Below are 22,039 nucleotides of genomic sequence, written 5' to 3' on the forward strand. Positions count from 1 at the left end.
GGGGGCCGGGTCCATGCGCTGCAGGGTGGGGGGCTTGCTCGGCCCCCAGCCCCTCTTGCTTCAGCCGCGGGTGCAGGATCAGGGCTCGTCACCACACGCTTGGGTAAGACCCAGGCAGCAGTGTATGTGGGAAGGGCTGGGCCGGAGTTCCCCAGCTGTACCCAGTCCCTGGTGTGATGGGTGCTGCGGTCACTGCTGGAGCCATCCCTCCTCTGTAACCATCCTGGCGCAGGTTGGGGCAGGGCTGCAGCAATCCTGTCCCTGCTCCAGCAGCCCCAGCTGTGGTGGCAGGGCCCAGGACTCAACAGCAATACACCATTTTTCTCTAAACATTTATTCCAGGGAAACAAAGTGAAGTGTGCCTGCGTGGCTGTGCCAGCTCTCGGGCCAGGCAGCTGCCTGGCGGGGGAGCCCAGCCACCGTGCGCCTGGCTGGGTCCCTGCGTGCACCCCAGTCACCCACCGCAGCAGCACTGAGCTCCCCTGCGCACCCAGTGATGCTCTTGGAGGCCGGACTCTCGCTTAAGCCATTCATTGAACAGTGAGACCAGTCACAGAGAATTGGTTTTCCACGGCCGTGTTAAAAACTACTTAAAATGGAGAGTGGTCCCAGTCCAGCGCTGGCGTGGTCCCACTCTGCGAGGGGAGGTGGCTGCCCCAGGCTGCCCCGCGGTCCGTGCCAGGGCTCTTGGCTGGCAGGACCCCCTTGCCCAGCGGGCTCAGCCCTGTCTCCGCAGGGATGCACAGCACACTGAGCACCCCGGGACCGAGGCAGGGGGAGAGCAGGCAGCTGCTGCAGGCCAGGGGCAGGCTGAGGGGTGCTGGAGCTCCACGGGGCTTCTCCTCCTTTCCCAGGCGGGTTTCCTGCAGAGAAACTCCATGGCAGAGCTAGCCCCTGACTCGGGAGGGGACAGGCAGCCCCTAAGCAAGAGCCTGTCCTGAGCCCTGTCACACTTGCTGCAGGAGAAGCCTCCCAGTGCCCCTTGCACACACGAACCCGTGCCCCAGCTCGGCCCCGGCCATGCTGCTGCCCCAGGGTGCCGGTGCAGCACGGCGAGCTGTGCCGCTCCTCACCCCGCTCCTGCTGGGGCTCTACCAGCAGCTCCCAGCCCTGCTTACCTGGTTGCTAATTGCCGAGGTGCAGTGCGTGGAGGTTGGCGGCGAGGCCATCCTCTGCGGAACCGTCGTCCTCGTAGGGGTAGCCCGTGTAGCCGCCCTCCTCCTTGCAGTACCTCAGGAACCTGCAGGTGCAGAGCGAGGGGAGTGTGGGCAGGAGGTGGCACTGGCCTCGCTGCCTGCAATGGCCTCGCTGCCCCATAGCACTGGGCATGGCCAGGGACTGTCTGCAGGCGGCAGGGAAGGGCAGGCAGGCGCTTGCGAGCATCATCTGCGGAGGGGGCCAGGCGCAGCCGGGCAAGGCTCACCTCTGCCAGTGGTGGTCCTTGCTGAGCACAGCCGGGTTACCCACCACGATCAGCAGAGCCTTGGCCCTGGTGATGGCCACGTTGAGCCTCTGAAAAGAGAACAAGAGTGGGGGCTTTACCCTGTAGCAGCACCTCTTGGCCCCCTCCCCAGCCCCACCTGGGTGCAGGCAGCTCCGGTGCGGCACCGAGCACCCAGAGCAGCTCTGCCTGCCTGCGGGGCACTGGAGGGGAGCGGGGGGTGTCGAGGGAGAGGGCCCTGCTCGGGGCAGCACGGAACCTTAGGGTTCTTGAGGAAGCCCAGCTTGAAGGTCTGGTCAAGCTGGAGGTACTCGCTGCAGCTGCGCACGGTGGAGATGAGGATGACGCGCCGCTCCTGGCCCTGAAACTCCTCCACGGAGCCCACCTGGGGCAGGGACAGCAGGTGAGGGTCTGGGGAGCACCCCCAGGACTACCCCACTCCCTCTGCCCACGGCAGGGTGGGCTCCTCTCCCCCCGGCGCCCAGGACCATACCTTCAGCAGGCTGATGTCCGGCAGCCTCCGCAGGACGGGGTCCAGGGAGGTGATGGCTTTCCGGATCTTCTCCACCTGGGGGGAGGCACGCAGCACAGTCCAGCCACCATGGAGCCGTCCTCGCGTGCCAGCTCCGGGGCTGCCCATCCGCCCCCGTGCCCCCTGTCCCCTGGGGAGGTCTCTGCCTGTCCCCCACCTGCAGAGCCGTGCCCCTCACCTGCTTCCTGTAGGGAGAGATGATGCCGACCTCCTTGGGCGAGACACTGGGGCAGCCCCCCTTGCCCCCGCTCTGCAGCAGCTTCTTGAGGTAGTGGACCAGCACCTCGATCTCAGCCGTGTTGAAGAACGAGGGGCTCTTGGCCTCTCTCCGGTCTTCCCCACAAACCCCATGGAAGATGATGGGGAAGCCCTGGGGGTGGACAGTATCGGGCTCTGCTCCGCCTGTGGCCTGGGGCTCCCCCCTGGCCCCCTCCCTGCTGCCCTCCTCACTTTTTTGGGAAGCTCCTCCCAGGCGCAATACAGACTCCGGACATCGAGCTCGTCGCTCTCGCAGGCCTTCAGCTCGCTGTCATAGAAGAGCTCGTTGGGGATCCTGAGGATGGCCTCGTGGGACCTGGCAGAGGCAGGACAGTGCCCAGGGCGGGTGCCACGTGGCACCCCAGCACCCTCCCGGGCACCGTGCATCTGGGACAGTGGGTGCACTCCCATCTCCCGCACCAGGTGGGGCACTACGAGGCTCCGAGGAGCTGGAGCCTGGGGCGCATGCACAGATCCTGCACCGAGCCGCACTCAGCAGAGCAGCCCCATCCCTGCCTGCGCCCATCTCCATGCTGGCCCCGTCCCCACCTGTAGTTCCAGAGCAGTTTGGTGACGAACTGTGGGTCATATCCTCCACTCGACTTCTTGTACAGGGGGTTGTGCAGCATCAGCCTCTCCAGCAGCGAGGTGCCTGCGCCCAGCAAGACCCCGTGGCTCCCTGCAAGGCTGCTCGGCCCCCAGGCGCCGGCAGCGCTCCCACCCCTCTCCCTGCTCACCCAAGCCATGCTCGATGGCCAGCGGTGACCTCAGGACGGGGCCCAGCTGCTGGGGGTCTCCTGCCAGCACCAGCTGCCCCCCGTTGGGGTTGGTTTCCTGGTCCATGGCAGTCAGGAGCCCTGGGCAGAGGGAGAGCTCAGCGGGGGACGGGGGGGTCCCTGGGCCATGCAGAGACGCTGGTCCCCGAGATGGCAGCCGAGCACCACTCACCTGCAATGGCGACCACGCTCTCCGGCTCTACTGCCTGGCCGCACTCGTCGATGAAGACGTGGGAGAAAAACCCCGGGGGGAAGTTGGCTGACACCAGCCTGGGGGAGACGTGGAGTGAGGCTGCCTCGGCATCCCTGCCCCAGCTGGCCATCCTTCCTCCCCTCGCCTTCGTCCTCGTCCTCCCACAGAGGAGGGGTCCCCCCTGCTGCCCGCCCTCCTCCACACCCCCTCCCCACTGCACCCCAGCGGGGCTGCCCTCACAGCCTGGTTGCAAGGCAGCCCCTGGGTCCACCCGCCGTGGGTGCTGGGGACAATCCCAGGTCCTCTGACCTTCCCGCTGTCACCAGCGTGGTGATGAGGATCCGGTAGCGCCCCAGATGCTCCTTGCTCGGGTACACATAGCAGCTCTGCTCATCATCCCAGTTGCAGCAGGGCTGAAACACAGGCGTTCGGTGGGATCCTGCTCTCCCCAGGGGCCACCAGCCCAGACGTGCCGCGGGGTGCCGGGACGGAGGGGCAGGGACCTACCCTGATATCGGCAGGCACCTCCTGGTAGCTTCTGGAGCTGGCCATGAGCCTGTAGACATACCGGGGGGCGATGTCCTTGATGAGGCGCTGGCACAGCAGGTCTGCGGCACTGTTGGAAGGGGCGCAGGCCAAGATCCGGCTGTCCTTGAAGCACCTCCATACCTAGGCGGGAGGAGGGGGCGATGGCACTGAGCCCCACGGGCCGGGGTGGGCAGCAATGCCCGGGGCTGGACCTGGGCACCGGCCACTCACCTGCTTGATGGCCTCCACCATGGTGACCGTCTTGCCAGTCCCGGGGGGGCCGAAGATGAGGTATGGGGCTGGCCTGGACATCCCCGTCACGATGTGCGTCACGGCTCTGCACTGCTCCTCGTTTGCCTGCACTTTGCGGTCGAACCACCTGCGGGAGCAGAGGCTGAGCGTGCCGGGTCCCCATCCTCCCCCCGTCCCCGTCCGTCCCCTCCCACCGCAACGGCACGGGGACTCACCGGGGCTGGAAGGTGCCCGTGAAGAGGGACTTGTGGCAGGAGGCGGAGGGGAAGAGGAGGCTGGACAAGCCGTGCCGCATGGCCAGGGCTGCAGCCCGGTGCTGGACCTGCAGCGGCAGCCGGCTGAAGGTGAAGGTCACGTCGAACCTCAGGTTGTTCACAAACTTCTTCTGCAGCCTGCGAAGGAGCAGTGTGAGCAGGGCACAGGGACGCTCCCCCACGCCCTCCCCGGCCCTTTGTAGCCCGCGCCCAGCCTTTGGCGCGTCTGAGTGGGGCTGCCAGGGCCCTGCCAGCCTGGCTGGGTCCGGACATCACTCACTTGGAGGAGAAGCCCAGCCTGACCTTCTCCAGCTCCACGCCGTGCACGTAGCCCTTGTACTGGATGAGCGGGGAGTGGTCCCGCTCGCTGCTCAGGTGGGCGAAGAGGTGGTCCCCCTTCAGCACGGACGGGCGGTTCTCGGCCACGCCAGGCACCTGTGCCGAACGGCCGGCGTGATGCTGGGCACCCCGGCAGCCCCGGCACCCCTCCCACCACCCCGGCTCCCCCTACGCACGTCGAGGACCAGCAGCGCCCTGTCCTGCACCATAGGCACGTCCTGCATGTCGTAGCGCCGGATGTCCACCTCCATCTGGATCTCCTCCAGGTGCAGCAGCAGCTGGAACTTCTGCTGGTAGTTCCCAGGCTGCAGGGGGGCCTCCAGCAGCGACCTGCGGGCAGCAGGGACATCACCGTGCCCCGGGGACACCTCGGCCAAGGGGCAGCGGGTGGGAGGCGCAGGGCCGGGTGGCATTGCCCCCCTCCTCGGCACTCACCGCATGGCAGCCCAGCTGGAGCTGGCACTGGCATTGGGTCCGAGCAGGATCGTGTCCTTGAGGCTCTTCGGGTACTGGTAGGTGCCCAGAGGGATCTCCCTCTCCAGTTCGTTTTTCAGGGAGCTGGGTGGAGGGGACAGCAGTGCCACAGGGACTGCAGGGCTGGGCTCCCCCCAGGGCTGCAACCACCCGCGGCCCCAGCAAGCAGGGTGTCCCCAACCTCGCTGTCACCAGCCATCGCACAGGGATGAAGCACTGTCCCGGGGTGCTAGACAGCTGGGTCCCAAGGAGCTGAGCCTTATCCCAGCTGGAGAACAGGCCGGGGCCCTCTGTGCAGGATGGCAGCAGGTGACCCCACCATGTACCTGTTGGGGGGGATGCCGTCCTCGGTGATGACGGTGACAGGGCGCTGGAGGCTGGCCTGGTAAGACTGGAAAGGCGCCGAGGGTCCCAGGTCCTTGGCCAGCTGGCTTTCGGCGACGGCAGCAACATAGCGTATGATGCTGAAGGACTCGTCCGGCTCCTTGGTGAACTCGAAGACCACCGCGGTGCAGAAGTACCCATTGCAGGTGGTCAGGCACCGCACCTGGATGGGGTACGTGCTGCCTGCGAGGCAAAGAGGCGAGAGCTGGGTCCTGCATCTCCTCTGGTAGGTCAGGGCGCGGGGCAGGGGACGGAGCCCTACCTGGGTGCAGCATCAGGGACTGGCCCTGCGTTGCCCCTTGCTCATCCGTGAAGGAGAACTCCCGTGACTGCTGGTGTGGCTGGCACCGCCGCAGCGTCACGGCCTCTGCCCCGCGGTTCTGCACCAGGACGGTGACCGACCGGGGCTCGCTGGGCACCACCGGGAAGCGGATGTGCCCGTTGTCCTTGTCATGCTCTGAGACAATCTCTACCCCGTGCTTCCCGCGGATGAGCTCAGCCCTGTGGGAAGGAAGGGTCAGGCTTTCCCAGCCGGGGTGAGGGATCCCTGGGGCCGTGCCAGGGCAGGCATGGGCAGGGTGCTGCCGGTCATACCACTTCTTGGCACGGCTCTGGGGTACTTGTGGACCGGAGCTGGGCTGCTGCCCTGAGGCAGACGCGGATGCCAATGCCTTTGCGTTCACCCTGGGTCTCTGGTACTGGTCTGCCACCACCACACGCCTCTTCTCCTGCAAGGAGCAGCCAGCATCAGCATGGCCCTGGGGTCCGGCGGGGGGCCGGGGGCTCCCACAGAGCCAGTCCCGGTGGGCACAGGAGCCGCTGCGCTGCCCCAGACTGGGGCCTCCCTCACCTTCTTGAAGTGTACCGACTGCCCGTGCACCTGCGCCCGGTGGGTCACCCTCAGCGCGTACAAGATGCAGGAGAAGTTGGGTGTTTTTGTATCAGTCCTGCACAGACAAGGGAGAGAGGTTTCTGCGTGGGACGGAGCACGGCTGGGCTGCCAGGGGCACAGGCAGCTGAGAGGAAGCAAGTGGCAGAAAGGGAGGGTGAAGCGGGGCACCGAGGCTGGGGTGAGGGGCACTCTGGTGACTCCCCTCTGCGCCAGGAGAGGGAGAAGGACTGGGGCTTTTCACCGGCCCATGCAAATCTTACATCCCTGCCGGCTGCTCCAGCAACTCCGTGCTGTGGCATGGTTGTTACAGCTGTACCATGGCTGTTGTAGCTGTGCCACGGCATCACTGCCTGGCCCTGCCAGCCATGCAGTCCCTGTCCCTGCCAGTGCGCAAGCGGCAGCAGGGCAGGGACGCGTCCCCGTCCCCGTATCCTCGACAGAAGAGGCCGTCCAGAGGGGTCAGGCCCCTGCAGAGCCCCAGGGGCTGAGCCGGCACAGATGGGGGCTCCTCCAAGGCACGGCCACTGCACTCCCAGCAGCGATGTCTCCCCAGGTACTTCCTCCCGCACCCCGGGGCACATCCCGCAGCCCGCGGCAGGCTGAACCCTGGCTTTGCCAATGATTAACAGTGGTGATGTTGCACAAGGGCCAGCGTGACTGGTGTCAGCGGGGTAAGGTGGGGACCGTGGCAGGCAGCGGGTGTCTGAGGCCGTGCCCAGGCAGCTGCTGGGGGGCCCACGCAGCTGGGGAACATCCCAGCAGGGCTGTGACGACATGGAGGTGACATGCAGGGCTGGTGTCTGGAGAGGCAGCTCTGCCTCTCGCTGCATCCGCAGCCCAGCAGGACATGGGCTGCCCCAGCAATGCTGCTCTGTTTTCTCTGTGCCTGCAGAGAGCGGATCCCCTGCATTTGAGTTTAACTGGTCCAGGTGGTCCTCACTGCTCGGAAAGCACAGGCTCCTCCATCCCACCCGGGCAGGTGATGAAGGAGAGCCCCTGAAGACCCCACCTGCTCCCCAGGGACCCTCACACCCAGCTCCCGGCCGGAGCTGGCTTGACACCCCATGTGAAGCCCCAGTGATGCTGTCCAGGGACCAGTGACACTGGCCAGGCACTGGCGATGCTGGTCAGGGGAACGGGTGATGCTGGCCGGGGGGACCGTCCCAGGCGACGCTGCCCGGGTCTGGCCGAGGCCTCTCACCTGCCCCGAAACTCCTGGTTGTAGATGCTCCGCAGCATGTCCCGCTGGCTCTCCTGCTCCCGGCCCGTGTCCCGCAGGAACTGCACGAACTGATCCCCCCACTGCCTGGCCTGCGCCACGCTGAACCGCGGCATGGCTGCGCCGAACCGTGCCGAGCTGTGCCGAGGCGTGCCGCGCCGAGCTGGGCTGAGGTGTGCCGGGGCTGTGCCGAGCCGTGTCGGGCTGGGCTGGGCTGGGGCTGGCCCCGCAGTGAGAAACGAAAGCGAAAGGGGCCGTGCACCCTGCGGGCCCGCCCGCCCGGGGCTGGGGGGGCCAGGGGGCGGCTCCTGCCCGGCGCCTCTGGCCCCGCAGCCCCCTGCCCCGCAGCATCGCCCGTGCCCGGTTAGGGGAGAGCCTCGCCCGGGGTCCCGCACCCCACAGAGGGTCCCGGCTGCGGGATCCACACGGTCGCAGGAATTGCCCTGGCTGCGTGAGGAGGGGCTGGGGCGGCCCAGCCCGGGACCCCGAGGGGTGCACAGCCCCGCTCGCAGGGCTACCCCAGAAGTGACGGATGCGTGCCCGAAGCGGGCTGTGGCTGCGTGGCTGCAGGGAGCCGAGCTGTCGAGTGTCAAGGACCTGGGCGAGTTGGCATCCCCTGGCCTGCAGCCCCGGCAGTGTTTGCCCCCCGGGAGGGAGAGCAGAGGCCGCCAGCTCACACCCGTGCTGCCGTCAGGGCAGGAGAGGTGCCCAGCTGCGTTGCATCGCTGTATCCGACGATGAGGGGCAAGAGCTCCCAGAGCTCCCTCAGCTGCTCTATAAATAGGGCAGCAGCAGCGGTAAGAGCTGGTTTCTATGCTTGTCTGTGCCTGTGGTTTCCTGCTCCAGCCTGCCCGGTGAGGATGGTGATCCCTGACTGCTTCTGTAAAATGGCTCAAGGCCGTGGGACTGCTTGTGGTGCTGCCTGGGTGCTGCTTCTGCCTTGTCTGCGGCCCAAGGATGTTGGGGTAAGTCTGCTGTTTTCCCCACTGTAACTTGGGTGGCTTTTCCTCTGACCCAGGTTCTACTAACGACCTGCCGCTGTCTGGAGGTGGCTGATAAGACTGTGATGGCGTAGGGCCCCTTGCAGGTTGCGGGAGGGCTCTGAGGCTTGAAAAACAGGGGTGTTGCCTTTGGAGAAGTTGCTTGTCTTTCTGTCATGTATTGCAGGCAGAATCCTGGAGCTTTAAGCTTTGATCTTACAAACAGATAGGAAAGCTCTTTCCATGGGGGGCAGCTGGGTAGCCCGGCTGCTGTCTGGGCTGGCAGGACCCGTCCTGCAGCGCTGGGCTGGCTTTGCCTTCCCTGGCCCACTCAAGCTGCAGTGCCTGCTCACTGTGATTCATCTGGGGTCAGGCTTTGACTTTTGTACACGTCAGCAGAGCCAGCCCAGGATGTACATCGCTCCAGAGCTGGCCTCAGTCTCTGCAGAAGCCTCTGGTCTCCAGCAGACAATAGCCGATGGCTTTAAGGACTGGAATGCCTCTGGGCATGTGTCACCGCTGGGATGGCACTTGCTTAGTGCCCAGAGTCACGCCAAGTCTTGCTTTTCCAAGGAAGAAATAGGAGCTGGGAAGGGGCTAGGACTGGGGTAGCTGAGCCTGCTGTAGAGAAGGCTGGTGGGGGAGAAGGGCCAGGAGGCGGGCAGGGAATGAGTCGGCCTAAAGGATGATTAGCTAAAGATTTGGAGAAGGACAAAGAGATAGACACGGTCTTAAGGCTGGAACAAGTGGCGGTGAACTACTTGCAGTGTAACTAACCCGGAGCGGGAAGAGACTAGCCTTGAGGCAGATAAAAGCTCTGTTGTGTGCAGAGCCTTATCTTGGGCCCTGCTTCAGCCTCACATTCTTGGAATTGCTGCAGTGCTTGTCTGGATGGGACCACGGCCACAGCCCACAGCACCTTAGGTGCTCATCCGCATAACCTTCCATCTCCTCTAGGCGCTGCGGGCAGGGACGGAACCCTTTCCACAAACACCCGCTGGCAGCAGCACTGTCCTTGAGCAGCTCTTTGCACAGCGGCATGCAAAGCCTCCAGAAGACAGTCCTGCCTTGTCCAGTGCACCCGGCGGAGGACGCATCCAGCAGTTAGCGTTTCACAAGCTGAGTAGAAGAGGGGAGGTAGGTTTGCAGGAAGACACAGATGATGAGTGGAATAACCTTGTCCGCTGTTTTCCCTGGGGTGAAGTGCTTCATTAGAGCTGTGTGACTGTTTTTCTTTTAATTTGAACGTTCTTAGACCTCCAGTGCCCTGGTCTGTGTACCAGGGTGGGAGCATCACCTGTGGGTTTGCAAGCAATACCACCCCTGCTTTCAGGCTGTTACCTATAGATCTGCCTTCATCAGGAGCTAACAGAAGCGAGACCATGAAAGAACAGACACAAATGGCTTTAAAACAAAGACCGGTGTATTTCTACTAGACTATTTGACACAGAGGATGCCTGTAGGATGAATGGTCAGTCTCAACAGCAAATACAAATATATTTTATTTAGACAAAACTTCTCACAAAGGATAGACAGGCTTATTTTGTGGTATTACTGTGCAAAACCTGAAGTGTAATGCACAGGCAGTCCCACCCCTATCTTCCCAACCCCCTTCTTTGTGTATTTAAAAATAGGAAGACGCTAGCCAGTTTAAAAACCAGAACCTGCAAGAAGGCCCAGTGATAACCAAGTGCAAATAAATCAAAGTGAGTTCACCAAAGGGGTTTCATTTTGCAGTGAATCCGTGTTCTGAGTTCCGACTGAGAAAGGCATACGCATGCCTCTTAACCTCCCCGTAAGAGAAACTGGTAGGACTGCTATTTTTGATTTTGCAGGGAAAAAAGGTAACATAGAGCAAGCATTTAGAGAGCAATGAAGAGATTAATTCCAAAATCCCCTCTAAGTATGACAAGAAACTGGCCACAATTGAGACAAAATGGAAAGGTCTTTTCTCTCACTTTGGTGCAAGTTTATTTATTGTACACTATCCATCCATACACCTGTGATACAAATTCTATGAACCTGCCACAAAGCATTAAAGCACAACATACCTATTATTCTGTAGATATCTGCATTTTTAATCACCATCCAGCCTACATGGATCAGCAGTGATTCAACACAGGAACTTGTAGTTCTGTAAAAATGCAGATGTCTGATAACCGTACATACATGAGGGAGGGGAGAGCAAAAATATTCACTTTTAGGGAACATGGCTCAAATCTTCAGATTAAAAAAAAAAATTATGTCCCTGGAAGAGCTGGCTGCGTAGGGATTTCTGTAAAGGATCCTGTAAACTCATTTTATATAGTAAAATCTAAGCCTGCAGGCTTTTTGCTTTGTGGAGGTCAGTAATAAGGATACATGAGGACTTACTGTCTTTTGCATTTATTATATCTTGCAGCATAGCGCCTTGAGCTGTTGGCAGATTTGACAAACTTACTGGAGTACCTGGAGTGCTGTATACGGGTGAAGGGAATGCTCTGCACCCTCAGCTGTATTTATTATAGGGCTTTTCCAGCTAGGAAGTTTTCCAACCAGTACAATCAGTGATTGAAAACAGCTATAATTCTGAACCATGAATGTGGCTTAATTAAAACGACCTATCAGTAAATGCAGTCACAACAGGAAGTTTATGCGGCAGGAAACACAAAACACAAAGACAACACTATTTGTTCCACAGTTCTCTCTGAGGCTAGAAAACCTGTTAACTTTGAAAGCCCTAGAAAAATGCTGCACTGGTTTAGAAACCATCTACTTGGCATAGGACCACATTTGTTTTTTTGCACACAAACATTTCATAATCTCCTTACTTCCGCATTAAGCATTCTGCATTTCTTTGCCAATCTTGTAGCTGAGGATTTTGTTCCAGTCGATCTTGGTGCGGGTGACGGGTAGCTGCCGGCGTAAGGCTTTGAAAGTGGTGTCTGACATAGTCTGGTAGTTTTCACTGATTGCTGTCTGCAATGGCAAGTAGATTCAGTTACGGCAGTAGTAAGATACTCTGAGAAAGTATGACTCGGTGTTAAAGCCACTAAACCCTTTCTACAAGGCGAAGGCACACTATTAACTAAATTAATAATGCAGTCACCAGTGTGTGTGCAAGTAAAAGGGTTTCTATTAAACTCCCCTGTGAATGTAGCAGTGTCTCCTTAGGTGTTTCACTGACTTCATTGTATCGAGTCTCCTTGCACACAGGCTGGGACAATGTAAAAAGCTGTCACACAAATTTCCTCTTCAGTATTTTCAACTGTCACAGAGGAAAATACTTAGACTCACCCACTCCCCTTCCATGCTTGTTCCAGGCATCATTTGTAACCCTTTAAAATAACTATACAGCAAACTTGATTATTATTACAAATAGCTTTACAACTATATTCTTCAAACAAAAACTACTGCCCTTTTCTAAGTAATTCTTACAGTCAATACCAGATTCAGCCAGAAACAGAATTAGAGGTCAGGTTTTCCATGCTCCCATTAACTGTAAATGGAGACTGATATGATTCCATCATATTTATTTAATCACCACTGATCTTACCTGGTACTCGTTTTCTGCATTTTCTATTATCTTAATAAATTCCTTAGCTGTCTGGACATCACTCTACAAAGGGGAAAAATAAATTTTTGTGTTTAAGAGCAACTTACAAAAGCTACACAATAGATTTCTTCTCAAATGATAGGCTGAGTATAGATGAAGTGGATAACATCAGCAGCCTCCGCCTCATGTTTGTAGCTGGGTTCCTTTCACTCACTATAGACGTCTCGGTGAGGTTCAAGACAGAGGTATGTATTGGCTAGAGCTTGTGCTCCAAACTGAAACGGGACTGCACCCTAGTGAGCAAAAGGGAAGTAGACCTTCATGGTATAGATTAGAGATTTTGTGACTGTTGCTCCCTCTACTGTACTACTTCTTATTTTCCCTTAGTACGCTGCTCTTACTCTTCATCTGCCTTGCATATAGATAGAAAAGCATGTTCCGCCCTCCTTAACTGAGACTCTTAAGATAAACTTTCCAATAGAGACTGTACTTTCTAATACAGTCTAACTTTAAGCAGTTGAGAATCTGGGTTTCCTGTGTGACTCTAAACACTACAACTACACTGAGCAGTCACCCTAAAATTACATTACTTTAAAGTCAAGAGAATGTAGTCATAGAAGTGTATGCTTCAGGAGACGTTTAAGAAATAAAATAGTTCCTTTATCATAAAAAATTCTTTTAGCATACTTACCGAAACCTGTACAGAGTCCTGGATATCTTTATGACTAACCAGTTGAACATTGCCATCTTCATAATAATGAACCTGAACAAAGAGACAAAACGCAGGTTATCATTAACACCCATTTTATAATCCCTAGAGCCCCAAATGCTACCAGAATGGCACAACAGCATCGTTGTGCCAGTCTTCTCTGCTTACGTGGAGACTAAAAGCAGGATGGATTTTCTAAAAGGTTTCATTCTTTGTCAAGACTGTTCAAGATTATGTTAATGCAGTAAACGCCTAGAGTTGAAATAAGAGCAATTATAAAAGAATTCATGGTATAGGTTTTAGCCCTATAAAGTGAAGCAGACTTGGAGGCATATAGGGTAATGCTATATAATAAACCACAGGCCGGACTGTAGACTATGTCCGAAACACTAGTTTTAAGAATTAATTTCTTGAATTGTATAGTTTAATAGCATCTTGACTTGAGAAGGACATCTCGGCTGTGTTTCAGCATCTCATTCCGAGTTGAATGCATTCGTGTAAGAGAAGCACAACGCAGCTTCTCCTGTTATTGCCAGAAAAAGTAACTCACCTGGATTTTGAGCACTGCAGCCACTTGAGCTGTTGGTGGTGTGATGGTAAACTTCCATTCTGATCTCCAACGGCCATTCCTAAAAACAAAGCATGAAAACTGTATTTCCAAAAAGCTCTAACAACAAAAAGAACCAAATTAACAGAGCAAGTTGTTTCTGCTGTCACCTTATGACCAATACTACAGTGCCTTACATGACATTGAATTAAATTTCTGAAGCACAGCTGAGTACAATGCAGCTTCAGTGCAGACTAGCTCCAGCGTACCTGTGCTCTGGAACATGTAAGGGGGTATCTATCTAACTCTGCTAATGCCTTTCTCTCTGGATAGGTCATGGAGCCACACTGAAGGCTTTAGGGAAGTGCCAAGGGGGCTGCAAGGAAAACAGACTACAGGATGTGAGAAGCAGAACTTCTTGGGAAGCCCAAGACTACTCGCCCTTCAGACTGTGTCAGAAGACAGAGGATGGGTTTGTTTGAGGACTAGTAAAGGAAGAAAATACACTATGTTGAAATAGTCTTACCAGAAGTTTTTGGGCTGGAACTGGTGGCTCTCAATACAGGCAATAATTGTCTGCTGCCCATCTATAGATTTACCATAAACCTGTATTTAGAAAAAGAGTTAAAAAGGCCCAAGAGCTGAGGAAAGCCATTCTTAATTTCTGTTCTTGGCAGCACTGTGGAGGCTTGCTGTTGTGGTATCTCACTGGGAACATGTACTGCTAATTACACTGTCCAACACCTCCACTTGCACATATGTGCAAATAATGCCTCCTTTTTATTAACTGCAGGTGTTAAGGTGCTTGGCAGTCATGACTACGAAAAATAAGGTCTAATACATCTTTACCACTGCGTGCATACCAAGATATTTGCACCCTCTTTGGAACTTGTTATTCCAAAGTTAGCAAAAATGCTAGTGAGGATGGAGAATTCAAACAGCACTGCCCAGCACAAAGTCCACTCAAGGTACTGACTGACATGGAGCAATGAACTTTCAGTTTCGTGTTCAGTAAAACAAGATGGATACTCAACAGTACAGAAGCCATTGGGGTAATGATCTTTCACATAAGCTCTCAATGCACTGTCACAGGCATCTCTCCATTGTTTTAAAGCTGATTCCGTGTCCTCAGGCTGGGGGTCACTTGCTTCTTTCCTTAAATGATCAAACTTAAAAGAAAGTTTGTTTCTTGGGTCTAAAAATCTGCCATTGCCCAGATCACCATGTTCTGTGATTAAGACCTGTAAAAGAAGTTGAAATTAAGATACGCTTACGCTGCTGTAACTGTGCTGTTTTGCATTTTTTCCCTGACTATTTGAATAGATATCAATGTTTCAATAGATCCTTTCATTGAACTATAATATCACATAAAGAAACAAGGGTTTTCAGTAATAATTTCAACTAAGACTAGTTGTAGCGAGGCTGTAGGTAAACTCTCTGCTCTTCACAGTAATACTGCATTTAGTCTTCTGTCCCAGAAATGGCTGTATTATAATAACGTATCCATTTAGCTTAAAGTTGGGCATCCTTACAATACAAACAGGTGGTTTTGCTTTTAAAGTTATTTTTGCTGTTTTCCTTCCCCATTTCTAAAGGAAATGAAGAATTTTACTCTGGAATTTACCATTTATTGTCATGGTCCATGTTGCAATAGCTCTCCTTCTGGTCAAGAAGGGTATATAGATGTGGCTACTTCTAATATACACAAACTAAAGTACAGAGCAAAGCAGCACTGTACCTTCCCTCTCCTTTGTCTTATTCACCATAATTCTCTGGCTTCCTAAATATCGACTTTATTTTTTTTGCAGGTTGTACTGTAACTTTTTCTTGTTCAAGCTATGTCTATGGACAGCCCTCTTAAAAATATCTGCCTCCCATGAACATGTCTGGGACACCAGAAAAGCTAGGTCAGTACTTGGCTCAGAGAACAGAACAGATGGTCAGGCCAGCTTTCTATCTTCTGTAGGACTTGCTGCTCGTTCTCAAAAAAAAAAAAAAAAAAAAAAAATTTTTTTTTTTGCTGGCATACACTGGATAGTATTAGATTGGTATAATCAAAGATACAATATGTTTTTTAGGGTAGCTGGGAATGGATTAAAAATGCAGAAAATGAAAAAAAACACCAAACCAAAAACTACTAAGAATCTACTACCAACTGTCAGTAGGAACTGTAAGCAGGTAGCAACACAAGGATTTGTAAGTGAGCTTTAAATAAACAGTAATCTTTAATCATTCATACTCTAAGTAGAATTCCAGTGACTTCAGCAAGGAGCTTTACTTAAGGAACAATGAATTAGAGTTACTAGGTAGTATTAGACAATACTTTAAGAGAACATTTCACCTACGCTTCTTCTATAAGAAGAAAAGTTTAGTAATAATGTGTGAGGTAAGGAGGAGAGGTGATGACTAGTTTCATTCTACTCACAAGTTAACATCTTGATGAAACAACATTTTTATTGGTTTTGCACAGTGGAGTAATACAAACCTCAAGCATAAAAAGTTTTCTCTTACCTGATCATCATATCCTTCTATCTTCACCGGAGTGAACTGATCCATGTTATACTGTGCAAATGCACTGTTAAGAATTAAAAGAACATGAACTTTAGCTGTACATGCACATTTATTTTGACTCAAGAATAAGTACATGGTGTGATTTATATTACAGAAAATTTCAACTTAATTTGGCAAATAATACACACGAGCACTCTTAAAGGATTTTTCAATACCTTTTATTGACAATAGCTATAAAAACCCAGGTCTAAAGCCAGGTTTATTTAGTGATGACCAGGAGAGTACAGAGTTCAAAAGTAGAACAGCAGGCAGCCTGGGGGAATATGAGCAAGCCAAGGCAAAACAGGAACACCTCAGCTACAATTTAGACAGCAGCAAGGTAAACAAACGAGCAGACTAACATTTTGTAAAGACCTGCTGACTGACATGTCACCTAGCTTGAAGTAAAATCTTAGCATCAGAAAGCTTGTATGCATAACCTTTAAGCACCTTCTGATGAGACTGTGCAAGTAAACAAGGTATTTGGAAGGCTTTTTTTTTTTTGAGGGCAGTTCTTTGTCTAAACTTCGCCTAAGGATTACTCAGTATTTCAGGCTTCACTTGCTTTACAAATCATGCTTCAACAAGATCAGACGTTCCTGCTGCTGCAGAGTTGAACTTTTTGGCAGAGTGCCTTCCTGTCAGTTTTATATGGCCTCTACAGCACAAATTCCAATTTAGGGCTTTTAAAAAGAATCATCCATGCCTTTCATTATGTATTTTGTTGGGGGGATAAGGAAGTACAGAAGATTGCTCTCAATACGACAAATGGCTTTGTCACAGAATGATGGGTGTAAGAAAACATACACATCTCTGATGGTAATTTGACTTGTTTGAAATATTAGTACTTACTGTGCTGCTCCTTCCCTGAGAAGATTGTCATTGTTAAGCAATAACCGGACATCTGAGAAGAGAGAGTTCAGGTAGGTTATTGGATTTTTGATCAAATGTTTCTCTTTATGCATTTCATTTTCAGCTGTACAAATGCAAACATTAAAATGATTAAATCATTTCATTAAGCATATGTAGTCACAGAATGACAGCATGCTTTTCCCTCACTACTTCTTAACCTTAAAAGCAGTATATTGTGACACAGCCTTAGACTCTTATAATAGATGAAACGTGAAGAAAACACCACCCATCATTTTTCCTTATGTACTTACCATTGAATACTTCATTGAATTCTCCAGGGGGTGCATGAGTGATGAATTTTGCAGCTATACGCACCTACAATGAAGCAGGAAAGTAATTAAAGACAAAAGATAATTTACAGAGTTCATACATACTGCAACCTACACTGAAGCAATTCACCAACAAAACCAACTCTGACAGTGACAGGAAGTGCCAGATTTAGGCAGAAATCTAGGCATGCATTGTCAAAATAGAAATATACTCATAAGATCAGATTTTTTTCAGTGTAATCGAGCAGAATATCTCCAAATGTACTCAAGAAGAAGTGCAAACTTCACATGGGCACCTGTAAAAATGTGAACTGTTCAACCTGCATAGTACTAACCTATTTAGAGAATATGAATGCTGGCTAGCCACTCTTTTTGGTGACATTCCTAAACAATGTTTTTTCCTAATCCTTTCTAGTAATCAGAAACCTAAATGCCAAGGTATGTAAAGAATAAGAAACCACTGCAGTAGATGGTAACCTACAGCACAACTACATAGCTGAGGAGCGTCTGATATATTGCAGGACACTGATCCCCTGTGATGCAACTTGTTTGCTGCTGATGACTGGCTGAAGGAGGTGCCACTGCTTCACAACAAACAGCATGTGAAGGATGAGAGGTTGATCCCTCTAGAAATGAAGCGGTAAACCAATTACATCAACTGCCATGGGACTGCTTCCAGAGTTAATTATGCCGCATGGACTTTGAAAAGCCACTGATGTGCTCAGAGTGCAGAAGGTGGTATGGAGATACAAAGTAAAAAGCTGGGAACTGACAGAAATTGGGGAGGTGATGGAACGTGCCAAAATGAACCAGAGAAGTCAGAGAGCCTCCAAATGAAACCATCCGAATTTCAGCAGGTGTTTTTTGTTTTTTTTTTTTCTTGATCCTCTAATGCTGCCCTGGCCACTCCTAACCCTGAGCAGCAGACACACCACTTGTCCCATTCTGTGGCATGTTACTCCTCTCATCTTGAGGTAGTATTTCATTGGAAACTCTACTGTATTCCAGCTGTGAACTGTCAGAGTAGTGGAAGAATTCAGGCATGTCGAACTGTGAGTGATACAATAAATAACTGAAAAAGGCCAACTGTAAGGAAAATACCTGAATGTCTGCAAACTTTGAAGCTGGAAAAGAAAAACCCATTCTCTTCTAAAAAGTAATTAAGCTGCACTGTGTTCTGAAATCCAATATACATGTCTTGCATTGTTAGAATTTAGGTGGTCTAGGTATTGATTCTGTTGAAACTAGTAAGAGTTTATGGTTTTCATAATCAAATCTTCTATGGTTTTTACAGGACCAAAGGGAATAGAATCATCTTGGAAGACTAGAAACAGGAAATGTCACAAAATTAAACCTCTCCCTTAGAATAATAAAAATGTCACATTTCTTCCAATAAGCACAGCTACCAAAGCTGTGCAATAAGCCTTTCTTGCTCAACTAGACATTTATTGAAGATGACTGCAGAACAGTGCTCATTACAACTCTTGATTACTTTTTCTGCTTTTCATTTTGAGCAGTAAAACAAAGGAGTGTGTATATATCCAACTACTTCAGCTGAATTATTGCCAGAGCTGGAAATAACTTGCTTCTCTCAACAGTCTTCCTTGTTTTAATTAGAAATTGTTGTTTGTATTGTTTGTCACATAATGATTTAAAGCAAACCACGAAAGGAAATAAACACCTTTCCAAACAAAGGGTATATTGCCTTATTCCAACAGTATCAAGTAACAACTCTGCCTTAACTGGATTGAGCTTCAGGTAAGAATAGGTTGTCTTCCAAATTAGCATCTATTTAAAAAAATATATATATGTTCTTTATGCCTTAAGTAATTATGCAATACAAATGAAAAACTAAAAAGTCAGTAACTTGTGTAATTGATACAATACAGAACGCCAAACCATTTTCTCCTAATTTTCTACTTTTAGATAAGGTTGGTAAGTGTACAGCAATCCTAAAAATGTAGCTCTTACTGTTTGAAAATTTTCACTGTTTAAAGAACTGTAATTAGTACACATTGCTGCCATAATCTTGTTAGATTTCACTATCAGAAATTTGAATGGTGATGAAGATAACCTAGCAGTAATTAAGAGGGACACTGCTGCTTTATATTCTCTGTGGACTTTGCTGAGAGCCAGCCCTAAATGGCTGAAAGACTTCTGAAATGACACCATGTGCTTTTCTAAGAAAGTGCAAGTGTAAGCACTAGTACAGGCATATCACTGTGCTAAAGCGCTTACAAGTATGTACCACTTCATGCCATGATGCCTCTCAGTGGGAGGACTGCACTAGACTACATCCTGCAAATTAACTCCCCAGATGAACAGATTCCCTTTTATAAGGTGCTTCAACATACGGAAAAATAAGGCCCCTAAAAAGCCATAAAATTTAGTATCTTATAAATTTATGCAACAATGTGGTGGCTGCAGAATTGTACTGTACTTGGAACCCTCATAAAAGGGACTGCTGTTTTAATAGGTTGACTTTTAGATCAATGGATTCTCATAAACAGATCCTTGTGAAAAAAACAAGTATTACAGGAGAGATTTTTACAGTCTTCCACTCGGAAGGATGAACAAAATTAAATCAACACAGAAAGGACTCTGCATTTCAGTCAAATGTTACCACAAAACCAGCCACAAACAAAGCAAACGCTGCAAGTGAAAAGTGTTCACTTTTATAAAGTATCCCTAGCCCTGCCTCTCTTGTGGAGCAATAAAATACAAAGCATTTAAGTCAAACTATTGAAATCATGGGTGGAGTGCAGGAAACAGGCTGCAGAGTAATTAATTCTAAATGTTAAGCATTTGAATTGCTGTTGGTATTTAGAGTTGTTTTGTTTCAAAGTGGTGTCAGCATGGTGGCAGGATGTTCATTTGCAGAAGCACGAAAATAAGACTTTCTGCAAACTGACCTACTTCCTGGCCATCGTTGCCATTTCAGGTAGCTCTGCAGCATGCGAGCAAAACGAGCTTCCTGCTTCTAAAATGGGGAAAGCGTCTGAGCGGGAAGCTGCTCAACCATTAGTTTAAGCTGGCAAAATGGCAACAGAATGAACTTAAGTAAACAACTGGGTACATTGCAGTGGACCTTAAACTAAAATGAAGCCCTTAGCTTACCTAAAATATGCCTATAGAGAATAAAGAAGTGAGGCTTGGGGGGGATGGAATGAATTAATTTTGTTGCTCTGTTGATTTTTTTGTTTCTTTGCTTTATTTTAAAGCAGTGGTAAACTCAGACTTAAAAAAGGAAACATATAAAAGTTCTAGACCTATCTGAATGGCCATAAAATGGACACTACAGTAAATCCTTGCTGCATGTTTCTTTTTCAGATCCTCGCTTAAGATTATCCTTTTCTACCCGTGCTAGGCATGGATCTACTTTAAACTGAATCTAGGTTGCCTGAGCCGGGACACGAAGTAGAACGTAGGCTCTGATTTCAAGCGAAATCCCATCTACTCTGCCAAATAAAGTACTTGGGCACACGTGTTCCCAAGAGCCTCTTCTTGAAGGACAAGTCTTCCCCACAAGTGCTTTGAAAGAACTGCAGATTGCAGGTGAATGCAGTGGGAGAAGGAAAAAAACGCGTAGTGACCCCAGGTTCTTGCAACACTGACTCTCATTCCCAGACTAAATAGCTAGCCTAGATGTAAGCCTACGAACAAGGACCCCAGCTCTACTTCCAGCTCTTTAAGGATTTGCTAGATTACCAAGGGCAATTTACTTCACCTCCTTCGCTCTCAAACCTGTATCACCATAACCCCCAACATGATAAAGCTTCAGTTTGTTTTAATTTTCACATCAAATGCAATGATGACTTCAATTTTAGCAGTTCAAATAAAATTCAGCCAAATGATGTCAGGTAAAATATTTTATACACCATTAGATAGATTTCAGTTATGTGCTAAAGACCATAGGTATTCTGTTCTGGAATACTTATTTCAAACAATGCTCATGTCATCTAAAATATTAACTAAAGGATGAATTGCACCTTTAAAGCTCTATCTGCTTGTTTCACAATAAATGTCACTGTAATGAAGCTGAAATTGGTAGTTTAAGGGAAAAATGAAAGCAGGCTCCAGACTCATAGGATCCTTGAAGATCTATGAGCCTTAATGCCCCCTCCAGAACGTTAAGAAACAAAGCAAAAAGCTACATGTAATATTTTTATGATGTAAGGGAGAGTAACGGTGGATTTTTTAACTACCGTTTGTAGGTAACTAGTGTTACCTGGCAGAAAAGGCGACTTCTTCATTTGTTAAATGAAACTCAGTGCTGCTCGTAAGACTGTAATTTTCCCACGTTTCTATGTAAGAGGAACAATCTGTTCACTTCTCCCTTTCCTAAAACAAATATTGCTCTATTTGCTTCTGCTTAGTCCCTTCCATCCAGTATAATTTGTAGGATCTACCTCAAAGTTATTATCAGCAGCTGGGGCAGGCAGAAAACGTGAAGACACGCTCTGAAGGTGTTTTGGAACTGAACAGGTCGCACAGAACCTTTTAAAGACGCCGCTAACTTTGTTGACCGGGGAAAAGAAAGCCGAAGAGCAGAAGATATATTTTCATGCACAAAGACGCGCGGAGGCACTTCAGCTGCACCCAGGCAATAAGGAAATCGAAATGCAAAGCGTTGGGCTTATAAAGTGACCACTGATCCCCGGCCGGCCGGCCTCTCACCCGGGCAGCGGCGGCCCGGCCGGTCTCGGGGGCCCGCCCGCCCCGAGGCAGCGGGAGGTCGGGCCGCAGGCCGACCGGCCCGCCGCCACCGGGTGAGCCTCCTCGCCACCCCCTGCCCGCTGCCCTCCCGCGGCTGCTGCGGGGGCAGCGGTACCGGCCCAGCGCGGAGGGGCGGCCCCCTCCCTACCTTCTCCTCATCCGACACCCGGTCCTCGAAGTCGGCCATTTTGGCAGCTCTGGGCCTGGCCCGGCCCCGCGCGGAGCATGCCGGGAGCGGCGGACTGGGCGCCGCCGCCGGGCTGGGCCGGAAGCGCGGCC

At 51.2% G+C, this 22,039-nt stretch overlaps 2 protein-coding genes across 2 annotated transcripts; both read right to left on the reverse strand.

Annotated features, from left to right (window-relative positions):
• Nucleotides 1-324: 324 nt before the first annotated feature.
• Nucleotides 325-7,658, reverse strand: MOV10 (Mov10 RISC complex RNA helicase). Its single transcript, XM_050911198.1, has 22 exons — nucleotides 7,525-7,658; nucleotides 6,282-6,378; nucleotides 6,026-6,159; nucleotides 5,694-5,932; nucleotides 5,374-5,614; nucleotides 5,009-5,131; nucleotides 4,750-4,903; nucleotides 4,515-4,669; nucleotides 4,196-4,372; nucleotides 3,960-4,107; nucleotides 3,708-3,869; nucleotides 3,510-3,613; nucleotides 3,180-3,277; nucleotides 2,969-3,088; nucleotides 2,781-2,883; nucleotides 2,424-2,547; nucleotides 2,152-2,343; nucleotides 1,935-2,009; nucleotides 1,701-1,826; nucleotides 1,424-1,512; nucleotides 1,119-1,240; nucleotides 325-863 (listed from the first exon to the last, which is right to left on the reverse strand). The coding sequence occupies exons 1-21, from the start codon at nucleotides 7,656-7,658 to the stop codon at nucleotides 1,126-1,128; spliced, it is 2,910 nt and encodes a 969-aa protein (XP_050767155.1). The 3' UTR covers nucleotides 325-863; nucleotides 1,119-1,125.
• A 2,099-nt stretch (nucleotides 7,659-9,757) lies between these two features.
• On the reverse strand, nucleotides 9,758-21,954 carry CAPZA1 (capping actin protein of muscle Z-line subunit alpha 1). Its single transcript, XM_050911205.1, has 10 exons — nucleotides 21,909-21,954; nucleotides 17,027-17,090; nucleotides 16,716-16,767; nucleotides 15,825-15,888; nucleotides 14,348-14,554; nucleotides 13,840-13,919; nucleotides 13,317-13,395; nucleotides 12,749-12,820; nucleotides 12,058-12,120; nucleotides 9,758-11,480 (listed from the first exon to the last, which is right to left on the reverse strand). Exons 1-10 carry the CDS (start codon nucleotides 21,945-21,947, stop codon nucleotides 11,340-11,342), a joined length of 861 nt encoding a protein of 286 aa, XP_050767162.1. The 5' UTR covers nucleotides 21,948-21,954; the 3' UTR covers nucleotides 9,758-11,339.
• Nucleotides 21,955-22,039: the final 85 nt, after the last annotated feature.

The sequence above is a fragment of the Gymnogyps californianus genome, chromosome 27, assembly GCF_018139145.2.
Source record: "Gymnogyps californianus isolate 813 chromosome 27, ASM1813914v2, whole genome shotgun sequence".
NCBI lineage: Eukaryota > Metazoa > Chordata > Aves > Accipitriformes > Cathartidae > Gymnogyps > Gymnogyps californianus.